This window comes from Lepisma saccharinum, chromosome 28 (genome assembly GCF_977018435.1).
Source record: "Lepisma saccharinum chromosome 28, izLepSacc3.1, whole genome shotgun sequence".
In the NCBI taxonomy this organism is placed as follows: domain Eukaryota; kingdom Metazoa; phylum Arthropoda; class Insecta; order Zygentoma; family Lepismatidae; genus Lepisma; species Lepisma saccharinum.
Window position 1 is genome coordinate 5,133,881 of NC_139256.1, and position 15,109 is coordinate 5,148,989.

General features: G+C 39.8%; 1 protein-coding gene across 1 annotated transcript in view; it reads right to left on the reverse strand.

Moving 5' to 3' along the window:
- LOC145980796 (cytochrome c oxidase assembly factor 6 homolog) overlaps positions 1 to 15,109 on the reverse strand; it is an 81,463-nt gene that overhangs the window by 19,800 nt on the left and 46,554 nt on the right. Inside the window, exon 4 of the mRNA XM_083113882.1 lies at positions 10,264 to 10,325. Coding sequence (XP_082970008.1) covers positions 10,264 to 10,325 — 62 coding nt within the window. The remainder of the gene's footprint in view (positions 1 to 10,263; positions 10,326 to 15,109) is intronic.

Sequence of the window (15,109 nt, forward strand, 5' to 3'; positions counted from 1 at the left end):
TTCAATAAGAATTTCTATGTTGTTGAGTGTATATTTTACTTCTTTTCCAAGCAGATTATGTACTCACCTTCTCATGTACAAGACCCTTCATTAAGCTCTGAATTTAAGGTCGAATATCAGTCTGAGGCATAGATGCGATTTTTCCATCCACAATTCAGTACATAGGAGCCTCAGGGTGTGCCAAGAAACCAAACTGCCTCCGAGGTGTACATACCGAGCGCTTGGCTGTTAGACTTGATTCACAGCTAGCGCTCAAGCAACGGTCAGGGACGCTCAAGTTTCGCTCCGTTCAAGGTACGACCATCGTCAGTCTGGTGTTGGATGCTTTGCAGTACATATACACAGATTTTTCTGGTACAAAGCGCCTGCCGATTGTTACTACAATGTCTACGAGGTTTTTTTTTTTCAACGACGGACTTTGCCGGTACAGCATTGGCGTAAAAAAAAAAGGTCCATCCAATTAGTGCAAAACATTAGGAGAGTTTTATACCCTCTACCCTCTCCTAGTTGACATCGACAGCAAGGTTTTCAAGAATATTCGAATGTCACTTGCAACATTTGAAAGCATATTGAAAAAAAAAGTTCTTGATAAAGAAAGAGAACACGAAATTCCGCGTGTCCTAGAAAACTCGTGGCATGTCTAAAGTAAAAGAATTAAATTAACTAATACTTGTATATTACTATCCTTGAAACACAAACTAATGCAACGAAATTAACTATACTCTGGTGCAACCTATCTTGACAGTGACGTAGTAACAGCATTGCAAACTTCCATCGTTGATACTTTCACTGTCTGCACTAAGAAAAAAGACAAACAAGGGAAAGAATTTCAATAGTTTGAAATGCAAGGGAAGGAAATCCAATATGTCGCAATGCGAGGTTTCTTTTAGAATGGAATCATGTAAAATAAAGAGCAATTAAAACGAGCACGATGCATAAATACAAGAAAATGAACGGAATCGGATAATGAATACGAGATGGCAACGCGCCTTTGAACGGAAAGTTCGCAAGGCTTGAGCACAAAAATATAGTTCCTTAATGAAAACACGTTACAGCGTATACAGAGCATATAAATGTGTTAAAAATATTAGATACTTAAAAACTTGTTGAAATGTAGAGTGTTCGGCACGATTATTTTGTTACAAGTCGAAGTTAAAATTATATATACTGCTCAGCAAAGAAGAAAAAAACCTCGGAAAATATGGGAACTAAAATCCACCCCCACTTGTTTCTGTCGCGGTGAACGGCAGCAGACGAGAATATGGGGGAAATTCTTTCTTCCTCTGCTCTCAAATGGCACGCTGTTGCCACGATGCCTCACAGCTGTTCTCTGACAGATGAAATTCTGTCGGACCTGCCGCAAAACGCGACGTTCAGGATGGCGCGGTCAGTGGTTGAAGAAGTATGGATAGCGTTCGTGACGATTCCCGATTTAAATAATTAATGACAATAAAATCTATTGCCATGGTTGTGATTCTTACTATGCGATAGTAAATATTACCATCTAAGAAACAGATTTTATCTTCAATTTAATTATTAATTATAATTATATCCTTAGAGACAATGGCGGCGATTGGGGGTACCAGGTCTGAGGCGCTAACTTGTTTCGCCTTTACTTTTCGCAAGACCTTTTCCATTCATCTTTGGGAAAGTTCTGAAATTCTTCTCTTGCAGCTTCCAGTACTCTGCCCAAATTACGATCCACATTTTGTGATGCAATACGACCCTTTAGGATACCCCAAACATACTCAATAGGGTTTAGATCGCAATGATAAGGTGGAAGACGAAGTACGGTGTGGCCGTTTTCTGCTGCAAGAGTGTCGACCCGATATTGCGGGGGCTTTTTGTTGGTTTTGATTAGCTGATATAACTAATATATAATACTATATATATTATATACTATAGAATATATAATACTGTATAATCCTAAGTCATTGCAAATAATGTTGCGAAGAGTTTCACGAATACCCCGAAAATTAATTTCTTTCTTTAATTTCGAAAGCACTTTTTTTTTACTGTTGGCACTTCATGTTCAACCGTATAAAAATTACCAATAGTTCTTCTAATCAAACACTTGTCAAAGTTGTCTACAACAATTATATGCTTTTCGGCAGACCTGTTGTCGTAAATTTCCCCCCTGAATTTCCTTCCTTTCTAATTTTCTTAATGAAAGTGTCCGACATTTGAACTGCAGCCGCCGCACGCTTTGTAGTTTGATTGACCGGAAACGTGTAACATCCTTCTCTCGCTTCGTTGTCAAGAAATTTAACAACATTCGAAATCACCTCTCGGCTCTCACTATGTACGGTTTTGCCCTTCATTTCGGTATAAACAACATACACAACAGACGTACTCGAACTCAATTGACCTTTCGACCATGTAAGTTTGGCAACATTGACAGGGTGTCAGAAGTCGGGCAGTCCTTGCTACCCCCCACCTCCCACCGGACCCAACCCTCTATCAGCTGTACACAAAAACGTTCCCTTCTACCTGTGTGCTTTCTCTGCGGACTCTGAGACACAACTGTGACGGAGAGAATCTTTCATGCTTTGCGCGGAGTGATACAATGGTTTCGCATCAACCTGTAGTGCGGTCCCAGCTGACGTCACTGTCAAGATAGCTTGCACTTTAGTATACATAGTTGACAAATAATTTGAAAGTGTTCAAATTATAGACTTTGCTTTCCAAAATTATCACAAATGCACAAGGTCCGGTCAGCTCACGCTCTCTCATCATGACCGTTCCCTGAGAGGAGCTGATCTTGACCTGAGCGCTGGGTGTGAATGATTCTATTTAAGAATCATTCAATAACATTTAACCGGACCATGAGCGGAGAGTGAGCTGAGCGTTACTTGAGCGCTAATGTGAATCAAGGCTTACCATTTAGGTTCTTGCAGTACCCAGAAAGGGAAACGGGCGCCTCCCCATACCTCGCAAGTCCAATGGAAGTTTCATTATGGATGGAACCAAGACAAGACGGAACATATCAGTGTCCATTTCATTTTACAATTAAGTTAAACAAGACATAAATTCATTTACAGACAGACAGCCACTCCTGTCTGAATACATAGAAGAGCAAATCCGCAAAATATGGGGAGCCGCATCACCGTGCCATTTCCAGGTGACAGATTGATAACCATGGTCTTTAGCCTCCTCGTACGCCAGACCTTTCCACATTCGATTGTCTTTTTACATAGAGGGGGGAGTTGAAACGGAAAGTTCATTAAATCAACCGTTCATTAAATCAATCTACCTACGTTAGAGGAATTTCAGTACAACATTAAATGCGCAATGCACAATATCTCTCAAGCACAATTATTAAAGGAAAATTTCCTGGGACTTTTTTTTCGGGAAGAGGGAACGGAGAAGCCACTATATTTGTTGTACTTCATGCATTCTCTAGGTAAATGCTTTGTTAAACAATATATATATATATAATGCTCTGGCGAACAATTGTTGTCACCTATTACACAGTGCCATTTGAAAGCAGTGACCAAATCAGTAGTTGTCTACGACTATCTGCACTTTGCCTGATTGTTAGTGTTTTCTCTTTACCTGCATTTATTTCACAGTTCCTGTAGTTAAAATTTTCGAGCGCAAGAACTCAACCTGGTTTTTATTAAGAAACTTTACAATCAGTGGCGTTGCAAGGGGTGGGCAACCGCCCTGGACCTCGCGTTCTATGGGGCACATATAAACAATTGTGACAAATGGAAGTGAGGAAAACTGATGGAAAATGCTAATTTTTGTGGACAACAGAACGACAATATTCTGTTTCTATCCGGCTTTAAATTCTAGTTAATGCAAAGTCTGAACGACCATAACACAAGAACGATTGTCAGGACTGGCAAATTTTATCCATACAGAACTACATCGCCTCCACTCTGGACCGGAAGTGCCCCCCCCCCCCCATTCGGGGTCCCTCGTGAGGGCAGACCTTCACACTCCCGAAGACTATGAGGGTGAGCGCGAGGGCTTGGGCGTGTCGTGAGGGCAAGGGGACGTTCGGGTTAAGGAGGTTGATTTAAAATTAACACCTCTGTTCTGACTATTCAGAAGTCGTGGCCGAATTCAGATCCAGGAAAAAATCAGGGCGAGTGAAATTATTAAATATATTAATTTTTGTAATTTTTATTTGTATTATTATTGAAATGCGATAATACTTTTGCTGACGTATGGCTGAAGATTTCAAATTTAAGGAAAACTAATTGGGGCCTCATATTTTAATTTCGCCCAGGGCTTCGTGATACGCTGCTACGTCAATATTCATAATTTCTTCCTGCAACTTAGTGCCGCCCTGGACCTTTGATGTGCACCAGCAAAGTTGTTTTCGAAAAACAGCTATAATGTTCCACATTCTGAAAAACTACATTTACCACAAGTGAATCTTCGGTTGTTGTTGTTGTTGTTGTCTACATATCTGTAAAATTTTTGTGGTGCCGTAAGGCTAATTTCTATCAAAGATTTTTCGAAAATGGCTTTGCTGGCGCATAGTCCATGGGCATTTGTAATCCCGTGGGTTTTTGAATGAAGGGAATATATGACTACCGCAGATACGTTGCTAGTGTGGTACACAATAACGTACTACCAGGTGTTTTGCTCGCAATTGTGGCAGAAGACTTGTGTGACGTCATAAATCCAAGATGGCTACCGCTTCATGCACTAACTAAGAAAATACATCATAACTCCTTTAATAGTGGTGTTGGAAATTTTTTTATTGATATATGTTTTGTTCAGAATTGAAAAAGGAACACAATTGATTCTTAGTTTTTCATATCTCGCACTGTTATGGAGATATATCTAGTGAATCTATTTCGTGCCCTTTTCTGCAAGGATTCTATGCATATTACTTCACATTCTGGCATATAAACGGGAGAATTACTGCCTGTGATATTTTGTTGTGCCTACTATTGTGGCGTATTGCCTGTGTGACATCATACATCCAAGATGGCTGCCTCTGCAGACATTAACAAACAAAAACGACCATATCTCCTTAACTCTTTTAGGAGTAATTTTGACCATTTGTAAGTTTGTTGGGTTTTTACACGAAGGGAAGACACCTGTATGGATGATGCTTTCATTTGGAGGCATGCAATCATGTATTACTACAGGTGTTTTGCTGTATAATGTGTCAGAGACCATACATGACTTCCCAAATCCAAGATGGCCGCCTTGGAGGTTCTGCACATGAAATACTGTCCATAACCTGATTTAGAGTTCGTTTATCAGATTTTTTTAGAGGCACTTTCTTTAATAAATAAGTGAAAAATATTAATTAGTATTATTATTATAATTACTATTATTATAAATATTACAGTAAAGGAATAATAACATCGCCTGTGAATTCCGCTTTGTCTTTTCAAATTTAATCAGCTCACCTGTCATCAAGATTGAGAGTGGTTGTAATCATTTTGGAAATATCATGTCATCAATATAGTCACTTTATTCAAATTCCTCGTCACTCTGATCTGAGTCTCTGTCCTGTAAGTCATTGTTTTCACACTTCTTCATCTGCACTGCAAATACACAGTTCAGTATGTCGCAGGGACTTATCCCTGCATATGAATGAACATTTCCTCTTTCCGCAACCATATGTAAGCTGTAATCTTCTCTGAAGTTCTAGTTAGTGTGAATATGACAAGAATAATCTTTTTGTCATCCTCATTTTCTTCTGTCTCCATTCAACAGCCTATTGGGCTGGGTAGAATTGGATTTCTCTTTTCTGTTTTTATTTCACTCCATTACTTGGAAGTAACTCCACCTGATGAAAGGTGTGAGGGTCACTTTGGCGGCAGCGTTCACACTATCTATTAATGGTATCCTAGTTTGTGTTTGTACTTGCAAAGAAGGGAAAAAGTGGTTGTTGAACGCATTTGATGGCACAGAAGATGATGTGCTTGAATCTCTTGCAAATCTTGGTTCTCCTGGATTCGATGAAAAAGATGACAGAATGAAAGAATGATTTGATTTATTTTACTTCTCGTTTCTGCTACTTTTGACTTATTTCAAAGATGAAAATGAATTATAAGATGAGATAGATGAAAGGACAATCACAAACACATATGGGCAGCACACAACTCAAGTCCCATGGGTCCAGACGTCAGAGCATTGATTGATTGACTTGGTGTTTTATTTAAGTCTACTTTATGCACAGCAAGGCTAATTGGGACGGGATCTACAATTTAAAGTGGGATCTGAACCGCTATATGTGCCTCACCCGGGTAACGAACTCGGGACCCCTTGATTACAAGGCCACGACGATATCACTGTGAAATCGGGGAGCCCATAGACGTCAGAGCAATGTTAGTCTGCAAAATGCAGTCCAGGGTGTACTTTGTGGAAGTGAGGTTGATATTTGGGCATCTCTTACACCCCGAATGATGACAGGATTTTGCAGGACACCAAAATCAAATGTTTCGGCAAATTACGATGGTATCTGTTCGCGAAAAGGGATGTTCAAGGCTCACGTCTTGCTCCAACCAATGTTCCCCTCACACTTTTTATCAGGAGTAGTTATTTCCAAGTATTGGAGTCAAATAAAAGCAGAAAAGGATCATCCAAATCTACGAATCTCAATAGACTGTTGATGGGAAAAGAGAAAATGAGGATGACAAGAAGATCATTCCTGTCATATTGACACTGCCTAGAGCTTCAGAGAATGTTGAATGAGGAAGTCACAGGCGACGTCATTACTCCTTTACCATAATACGGTAGTGTCCAAAAAGTATAAAAATGGAAGGGGGAGACCTGCACGATCACCATAAATAATCATCAAGGAGTGTAACTCACCTTACGCGTGTAGGCAACAGTACTGATAGTGTCAAAGAGGCCCGTGATTGAAAGGTAAACAAAACACAACATATCAGAACAAGAAAGCCTCATTCTGTATCGAACGCTCATTATGATCGGAGGACAATCTCTTGGTAAAGTGTTCAATGTACAGTAAGAACATGGCACAAAGACGTCAGCGAAGAATCATCGGACGTCTGGAAGCAGGTCAAACTCAGACTGAAGTCACGGAAGCGTTGACTGTGCCACAGTCATTTCCAGACTTTGGCGACTGTTCCAAGACACAGTGGATGTTCATGATAGGCCAGAACACGGTTGTCAACGAGTAGCAACGCCACAAGAGGGCCGATATCTGGCTTTAACCGTACGGCGAAACCGGACGATGCCTGCAAGACAACTGTCCTCAAAGCTTGCAGCCACCTCAGGGGTTAGAGTTTCTCTCGCCAAACTGTGTACCGGAGACTCAGGACAGCTGGTCTCTATGCGTGTCCCGCTTGATCCAGTGCACAGAAGGGCCCGCTTACAGTGAAGTCAGCATCATCGAAATTGAACACTGATCGAACGGAGGAACGTGCTCTTTCAGAGATCAGTTCACATTCAGTTTCCAAGATGATTCCCGTCGCACATTCATCTGGAGAGAACCTCGATCACGATTTAATCCAAGGAATATCGTGGAAAGGGATCAGTTTGGTCGAGATGGAATACTGGTATGAGAAGACATCATGCTCAATGGACGTACAGAGCTGCACGTCTCTGCTGGAGGTACTCTTACTGCCCAGAGGTACAGAAACGAGGTACGCCAACAACATGTGCGAGTTTTCAGAGGCTCGGACTTCAACTTCAAGGATGAAAAGATGATAATACATGTGCGAATCGAAGCAAATTGGTGGATGACTTTCTTGAAGGTGAATAAATCCACCGCATGGAATGTCCATCAAGGTCCCCAGACATAAATCCTGTAGTGTCTTAAGGAGACGAGTTAGCTCGCGATCCTCCACCAAAGACATTTCCAGAGCTCCGCACTCCTCTTCGTGGGAAATGGAACCAGCTGCCTGTAGAACTCTTGAACCACCTTGTAAACACCCCATACAAGTCTCTTTTTTTGTCAAGGAAGTATCTTCTATTTTCTTATTTTTTGCATCTGTGTCTTTGCACTAAAAAAATTGTTAATTTCATGCATTCTACTCTATTGTATACCATATAACGTTTTGATTAATTTTCACTGTTTTATGCAATTCTGTCACTTTATTAATAAAACATTTTCTCATATCTTAGTTATGCTTAACTTTGGACACTACTGTAGTTATAAAAAATATAATAATACTATTTTTCACTTTTTAATTATTAACAGAAATTGCCTCTGGAAAAATCTGATAATCGAACTCTAAATCAGGATGGACAGTATTTCATGTGCAGAACCTCCAAAGCGACCATCTTGGATTTCGGACGTCGTGTATGGTCTCTGACACATTGTAATACATGATTGCATGCCTCCAAATGAAAGCATCATCCATATACGTGTCTTCCCTTCGTGTAAAAACCCAACAAACTTACAAATGGTCAAAATTACTCCTAAAAGAGTTAAGGAGATATGGTCGTTTTTGTTTGTTAATGTCTGCAGAGGCAGCCATCTTGGATGTATGATGTCACACAGGCAATACACCACAATAGTAGGCATCAACAAAATATCACAGGCAGTAATTTCTCCCGTTTATATGCCAGAATGTCAAGTAAAGTGTAAAATATGCATAGAATCCTTGCAGAAAAGGGCACGAAATAGTTTCACTAGATATATCTCCATAACAGTGAAAAAAACTGTAAGAATCAATTTTGTTCCTTTCTCAATTCTGAACAAAATATGTATCAATAAAAAAATTTTCAACACCACTATTAAAGGAGTTATGATGGATTTTCTTAGTTAGTGCATGAAGCGGTAGCCATCTTGGATTTATGACGTCACACAGGTCTGCCACAATTGCGAGCAAAACACCTGGTAGTATGTTATTGTGTACCACACTAGCAACGTATTACCGGTAGTCATATATTTCCTTCACTCAAAACCCACGGACCACGAAATATTGACACATGCCCCTGGACTAGCAGGTGAAAGTTCAGCGCGGCCTTAAACCGACAGATTTATTTATTTTATTTTAGAAATTGAACGCAACAGGTATATTACCCATTTATGCATGCATATTCTGAAACCTACAAACATTAATGACAAAAAAACAACTTGCTTCCAGTTTCAAACGCTTCCTTATCCTCTAGTATACCTTGCGATTCCGAAATATCAACCATCACACGAAAAACAGACCACAAATATTTTAGAAATATTAAATAATTACAAGTTTAATAAGCTTCTGGAGTTACAGGAAGTTCATTTGAAGACAGAAGTATGGTTTTGTTGTAAAAAAAAAATGAACCAAACTATTTTCGAACTAAAACGTTCCTTGAAAATTCAATAAAATACATAGTTTCAATAACGATCAACATAAAGCAGTATTTTATCACGATCAACATGAAGCAGTATTTTATCAAGCACAAATAACTATTAGTGGCCGCGGTGGCTCAGTCGGTAACGCGTCTGACTACCATGCTCAAGGTCCCGGGTTCGATCCCCGGCCGGTTCAAATCCGGGAACTTTTCTAACGGTGGAAGCGGCCCCGGCGCCTACCCAGCGTCGAATAACATGGGTACCTGGGGGAAACCCTGGGGGGTAAAGGCGGTCAGGGGCGTGATGCTGATCACATCACCCCCACTCACGACCGGATCAAGAAAGTGTGGGGCGTTACCCCCACACCCCCTATACGCCTTCATGGCGTGGTGCTATGCACAGGGGAACACTTTACCTTTTTTTTTTTTTTTTTTTTACAAATAACTATTAGTATTTACACACAGGCACAAAAAGTATTGCATCCCTACATTTCGCTTTTCGTTATTTTGTAACACAAACACGAGTCTTCATTGTATCATAACATAAAAACAAAATTGCAATGTTTCATGTATATTTTATAACAATTCTTCACATATATAATCAAAATGTTTACAAGAAAAAGGACACATCATTGGCTTCACAAAATAAGTGACACACCCTTCTCCATCGCAGCAGATTGGTATCTGAAGAAAATTACCAATTAAAAAAATAACTACTCTGTTTCTACATCCAGAATACTTACTGTATTTGTGGAATTACATAAGAATCTACAAGATTCAAGACAGGGTAGATGGTATTTTCCTCATTGATCCCACGTAATGTATTACAAAAAACTATGGCTAGAGTACTAGGTTCATCTTCACAAAATGCTAAGTTATTGACTACAGTGTGTCAATGTGAGGGACAAATACTTTATCCGGCGTCCTATTTTAACGTCTGACTTCCACGTTCAGTTCCTACACCTTTCCTGAAATATTTTAGCTTATTATATATATAATATTTATCAACCCTTATTATCATCAGAGTCTAGTGGTTCATACCCTTCGTTTTGTATTTTGTCCTTAAATTTTAGGTAACTTCTCTTCCTATCGAAGTGTTTTACCTGAAAAGAGAAGGAAAAAGAAATTTTTAAGTTTACTGAATTGCATTTCGAGAAAAAATCGTTAAATTGCACAACATTTAAGATAAAACATATCTGCAATAAGAAGTCTTGTTATGCCCATTAAAGAAAAATACACACATCCACCATACATAGAAACATACTGACATGATGACTATTGGGCCCATCCACATTCTCATGGAAATATCCTTCTTATACACAATGTCCCTAAAGTCACCATCTACTTCAATGTAAACGTTGCCTTTTAATTATTTCTTTGTGAATACCAGATGAACATCTCCTCCGAAAGACGGATAGATGGTTACAAAGAATGGGAACCCCTGTCACCAGATCTAACACCTTTCGGACGTCCTCACACGGGGATTCATCAAATCCAAAGTTTACGAACGTAACATCATTTGCTTACGGAATTACGAACAGTGCAACAACAGACCTCACCAGTCTACATTTTGCGCCACCGCTGAACAATGGAGTATGTTTCGGCATGGGTGAAGTTGTATAGGACGTCGGAGTTACATTGGACTACAGTAGACGTCACTGCATTCGTTCATGAATGCGAGTATGGATATGTCGAACTGCACAGTATCTTTTCCCCTTTTACGATTCTCTCCATCCTTTATTGAAATAGACTGTGGGTTTAGGGACACCCGGTATAGCGAAGTTCATTTGTTACTATAATTGTACTTGGCCATTAAATGGGGCGGTGGAAAGGCCGGACGAAATATTGAAATGCCTGGGGCGCCGCTACAGGAGGGCGTCATGAACCAAAATTTCAAGTTTTAACCATTTACGGCTCAGCTGGATCTTCGGTCGACGCCAGGGAAGCCGTTTTCGCAATGTTCTCTTATTTCGAAAAATCGCCATGATATTCCAAGTTCTGAAGAATTACAACTGCTTAGAAGCCTTTTTCATCACAGATAAACTCTGCATGTTACTAAATTGAACCAAGTTTATTCAACATTGTTGGAAATAAATGACGCAAAATAAAATATAAGACTTTTAAGAAATACGTACAATATGTATTTTCCAATCATGACAAGCAAATAATAATCAAGGTGTTCACGACTTTTCCTGGTTTTAGAAGGTTTCTACAAAATTCTTCAGACTTTTCTAGACTATTCAGGTGAGTAGGAACACTGATAATGTCTAACAAGAAGATTGAATATTGCGTAGTCACTAACTTTCAAACATGTACTAAAAGGTGAACAGACAAAATGCATATAGTAAAAAAATATTTCAGATGCTGTGAATGTTTTGTTAGGGAAGGAAAATTCACGTTCAACTCCTGGTGCCTATAATTTCTGGTCAGCTGCTTGCTGAAACCAAAGCAGGGGCACAAAAACATGGCTTCCTTCACGGCACAGTCATATATCTCCTTAACAAGAGAAATTTCAGAAACTGTTCTCAATCCAAGAACCCGCGACCCTTCCGTGGACAACTAATTAGGTTAAGCGTCAGGCGATAGAGCATAAAAATTGCATAATTCACATTATTTATCATCCGATGGAAAACACCTGATTTCTAGTGGACGAGTTGAGAAATCTTGGAAACAGACCAGCTGGCATTACTGACTACATTTCTGCAACTTCTGCGCACCACGACCACCCAGAACCGTACAAAGGGTGCCGACCAATCCAGTAACAGGAATAAGGGTCTACTGTTTTGAATTCGTCGGAAATGTTTATCGGATTAGTTAAATTCATCGATTTTAAAGACGCACACCTCTTGGCTCTTTTTTTCTTTTAAATTACTACACTTCCTTCATGTCTTTATCGTCATGAGTCATAACAATACAAAAAAGGGCAGGCATGTAAATTAAAATGCAATCTTTCTCGCAATTACGGATAACTGAACTTCAATCAATTTTGAATTTCAACAGTTGATACATAATGATTGATTGATTTGCTATATTTTACTTCGCTTTTTGTGCCACTTTTGGCTAATTTACGAAGATGGGGATGAGTGATGAAATTCATGAATGGACACTCACAAACATCGATGCCCAGGACGGGATTCGAACCCGGGACTCCTCGCGTCGTAGCGCGATGTGCTAACCACTCCGCCACTGGGACCGGCGATACGTATTGATTATAAATACGAGGGTTGAGGTAAAAGTCGCGAGAATGTGGGACCGGTACGAGAATCAGAACTATACAAATGGAAGAGGGCGGTGTATGGTACTGCGTAATGTATGAACAATGCAGATCATGCGTACCAGATGCAGGATAGAGAAGCGAGCAAAACATCCTTAAAGGCACCATATTTATTTCCAAGTCAGAAAGCATACAAGCTTTACAGGAACAAAAGAGGCGCATACTATATTAGGTTACTATAGCCTACAGTTTCTACCAGCCCCCTGTGACATTCTCTGGCACTGCTCCCCCGAACAACTGCTATTTAGGTACATAAACGCTCATTCACGCGTGTAAATTGAAGATACGTGGCTCAGTCAAATATAACCCGGATTTCCTTCCGTAAAGTTGCACAAGCAAACGCATCCACCTAAGACCAATCAGAGGTTAAAGTAGGCATGTCTGAGACTCGCTCTATACCGCGCAGTTCACCTTTGAAACACACAGTCAGTAGCGAGGACGAAGAGTGAGCAAGCAGTGCCAGTCTCAGTTGCATAACACACATCATCGTTAAATTTTTCAAGGGAGGCGTCGAATGAAAGTTTGCGAAGATTAAAGCAGCACAAGGCAGCGAAACATGATCGAAAATCAAAATGATTGCGCGGCAATGGAAGCACTCGGAAAGAACGCTCAGGCGAACCCAGGACCTTGGCGTCGTAGCGTTGCGCTAACCACGCAGCTACAAATGTCGGAAAATCTGTTATGGTTCTGGCTTCGTTTAAGGAATTTGAAAACCATCCCTGGAACGGGATATGAAATCGTTTCTAAAATTAATCGTGCGGCCTTTACGTTATGAATAACGTATTTATGATTGCCGACGGCGTCCTGGGCAACCTCTAAAAAGCAGAGACCGCAATACCTCCGGATGGAAGCCAGCCAAAGTATCCAGTGCAGCATAGGTAGATCGAAGTTTGTCGCCTCTGTGGAATTTTGTCGTGTGTCCTCTCCCGCAGCTGTTTCTGTTTCTGTTCGCATTCGTCACATTTCACGGCAATGCAAGAAGTGGAAGTCCTTTGCCAGACGCTGGAAAACGAGCGTGTAAATATAGCATAAAATGGACCTTCGACTGTGTTACAAAATTTGACATTTATCACCAAGGTTAGGAACTTGATGAGTCATTTTTAGTTGTCTAGAAGACAGGCGGTTCAATAATATTTTAATTTACTTACATTCTGCCTTGAACACAGGTAAAACCTCCAATTACAGACGGCAGATAAACATACTTATTAGTTTATACACAAAAAAACAAACAAAACCAATACATTGTGGCTTCGAGAAGCCATGATTGAGGCCAGTTCTTATAAGCATACAGAATTCAAACGGGCGGGCGGGAGATACTAACACAGACGATCGTGATTTAGAATAAACGTGGTAGGTGGTGCAAATCAGTGGCGCAACCACAGGGGAGGTCATTGCCCCCCAACAACCTTGGATGGAAATGAGTTCTAGGGGGGCAAACATTGACGGCCAAGTGTGCCTGCAGGGGGGCAATTACCGCCCACAACTTCAAATGTTATGCAAATAAAAATACTTTTCGTAAAATTTTCTTGATCGCTTCGCTCACAATATATGTTTTTCTTAGTTTTATCAAGTTTAGACTGTAGTTAGGGAACGGCGGGAGTCGGCTTTGGAAGCCGAATGATCTAAATGAAAATAAGTTGTAAAATTGATTGATTGATTTGTGGTTGTAAGTCCACTTTACGCACAGGAAGGCTAATCGGAACTGGACCTACAGTTTAAAGTGGGATCCGAACCACTGTACCATGTGCCTCCACCGGGTATCGAACCCGGGACCCCTTGATCACAAGGCTACGATGTTACCACTACACCATCAAGGAGGCACAAAAGTTGTAAATCCCGTGAAATTATTTGCACCGTATTAAATCAATATTGATTTCGGCCTGCAAAAAAAAAAAAAAAAATGGATCAAAAAATTTTCTTCCTCGCTTCGCTCGCATTCCCAAACAGAGAAATAAGACTTGTGTCCTTATTGATTTTGTTTTAAATGTATGAACAATTGTTTTGAGGAAAGGGAGCGTGCACATTTGCTGTTGGTTTATTGTGAGATGGATGAATTGGTTGTGTAATGTATTTAAATAATGTATGTTGTATATAATGTGAATATGTACACAATTTAGTGTCCACGTCGCTCCATGTTGCATAATGTGAAACATATATCGTGCATGAAAGTTATACATGTTAATGTAAAAATTAATTATATTTACAATTCATTTATCAACCATTTTTTGTCTTTCAAAAATACATAGTTTGTGTGGTTGCTTTCCATTATTAATGTGAAATTAAACGTGTTGAAAAAATAATTCAAATCGTTTGTTCGAACACAACATCTACCCCCCATTTGCATAATTTACGACGGTAATAACGTCTTTGATACTACTACTACTACTAATAATAATGTAGGTCCCCGGTTTGAATTCTGGCTTGGGCATGGATGTTTGTGAGTGTGCATTCATCAATTTCATCTCATTACTCATTCCCATCTTCGCAAACTAGCCAAAAGTGGCACAATAAGCGAAGTAAAATAAAGCAAATCAATAACAACAATAATAATGTTATTAACATTATTATTATTAAACTATTATTATTATTATTGGTACGTTTATCCTGGTATTT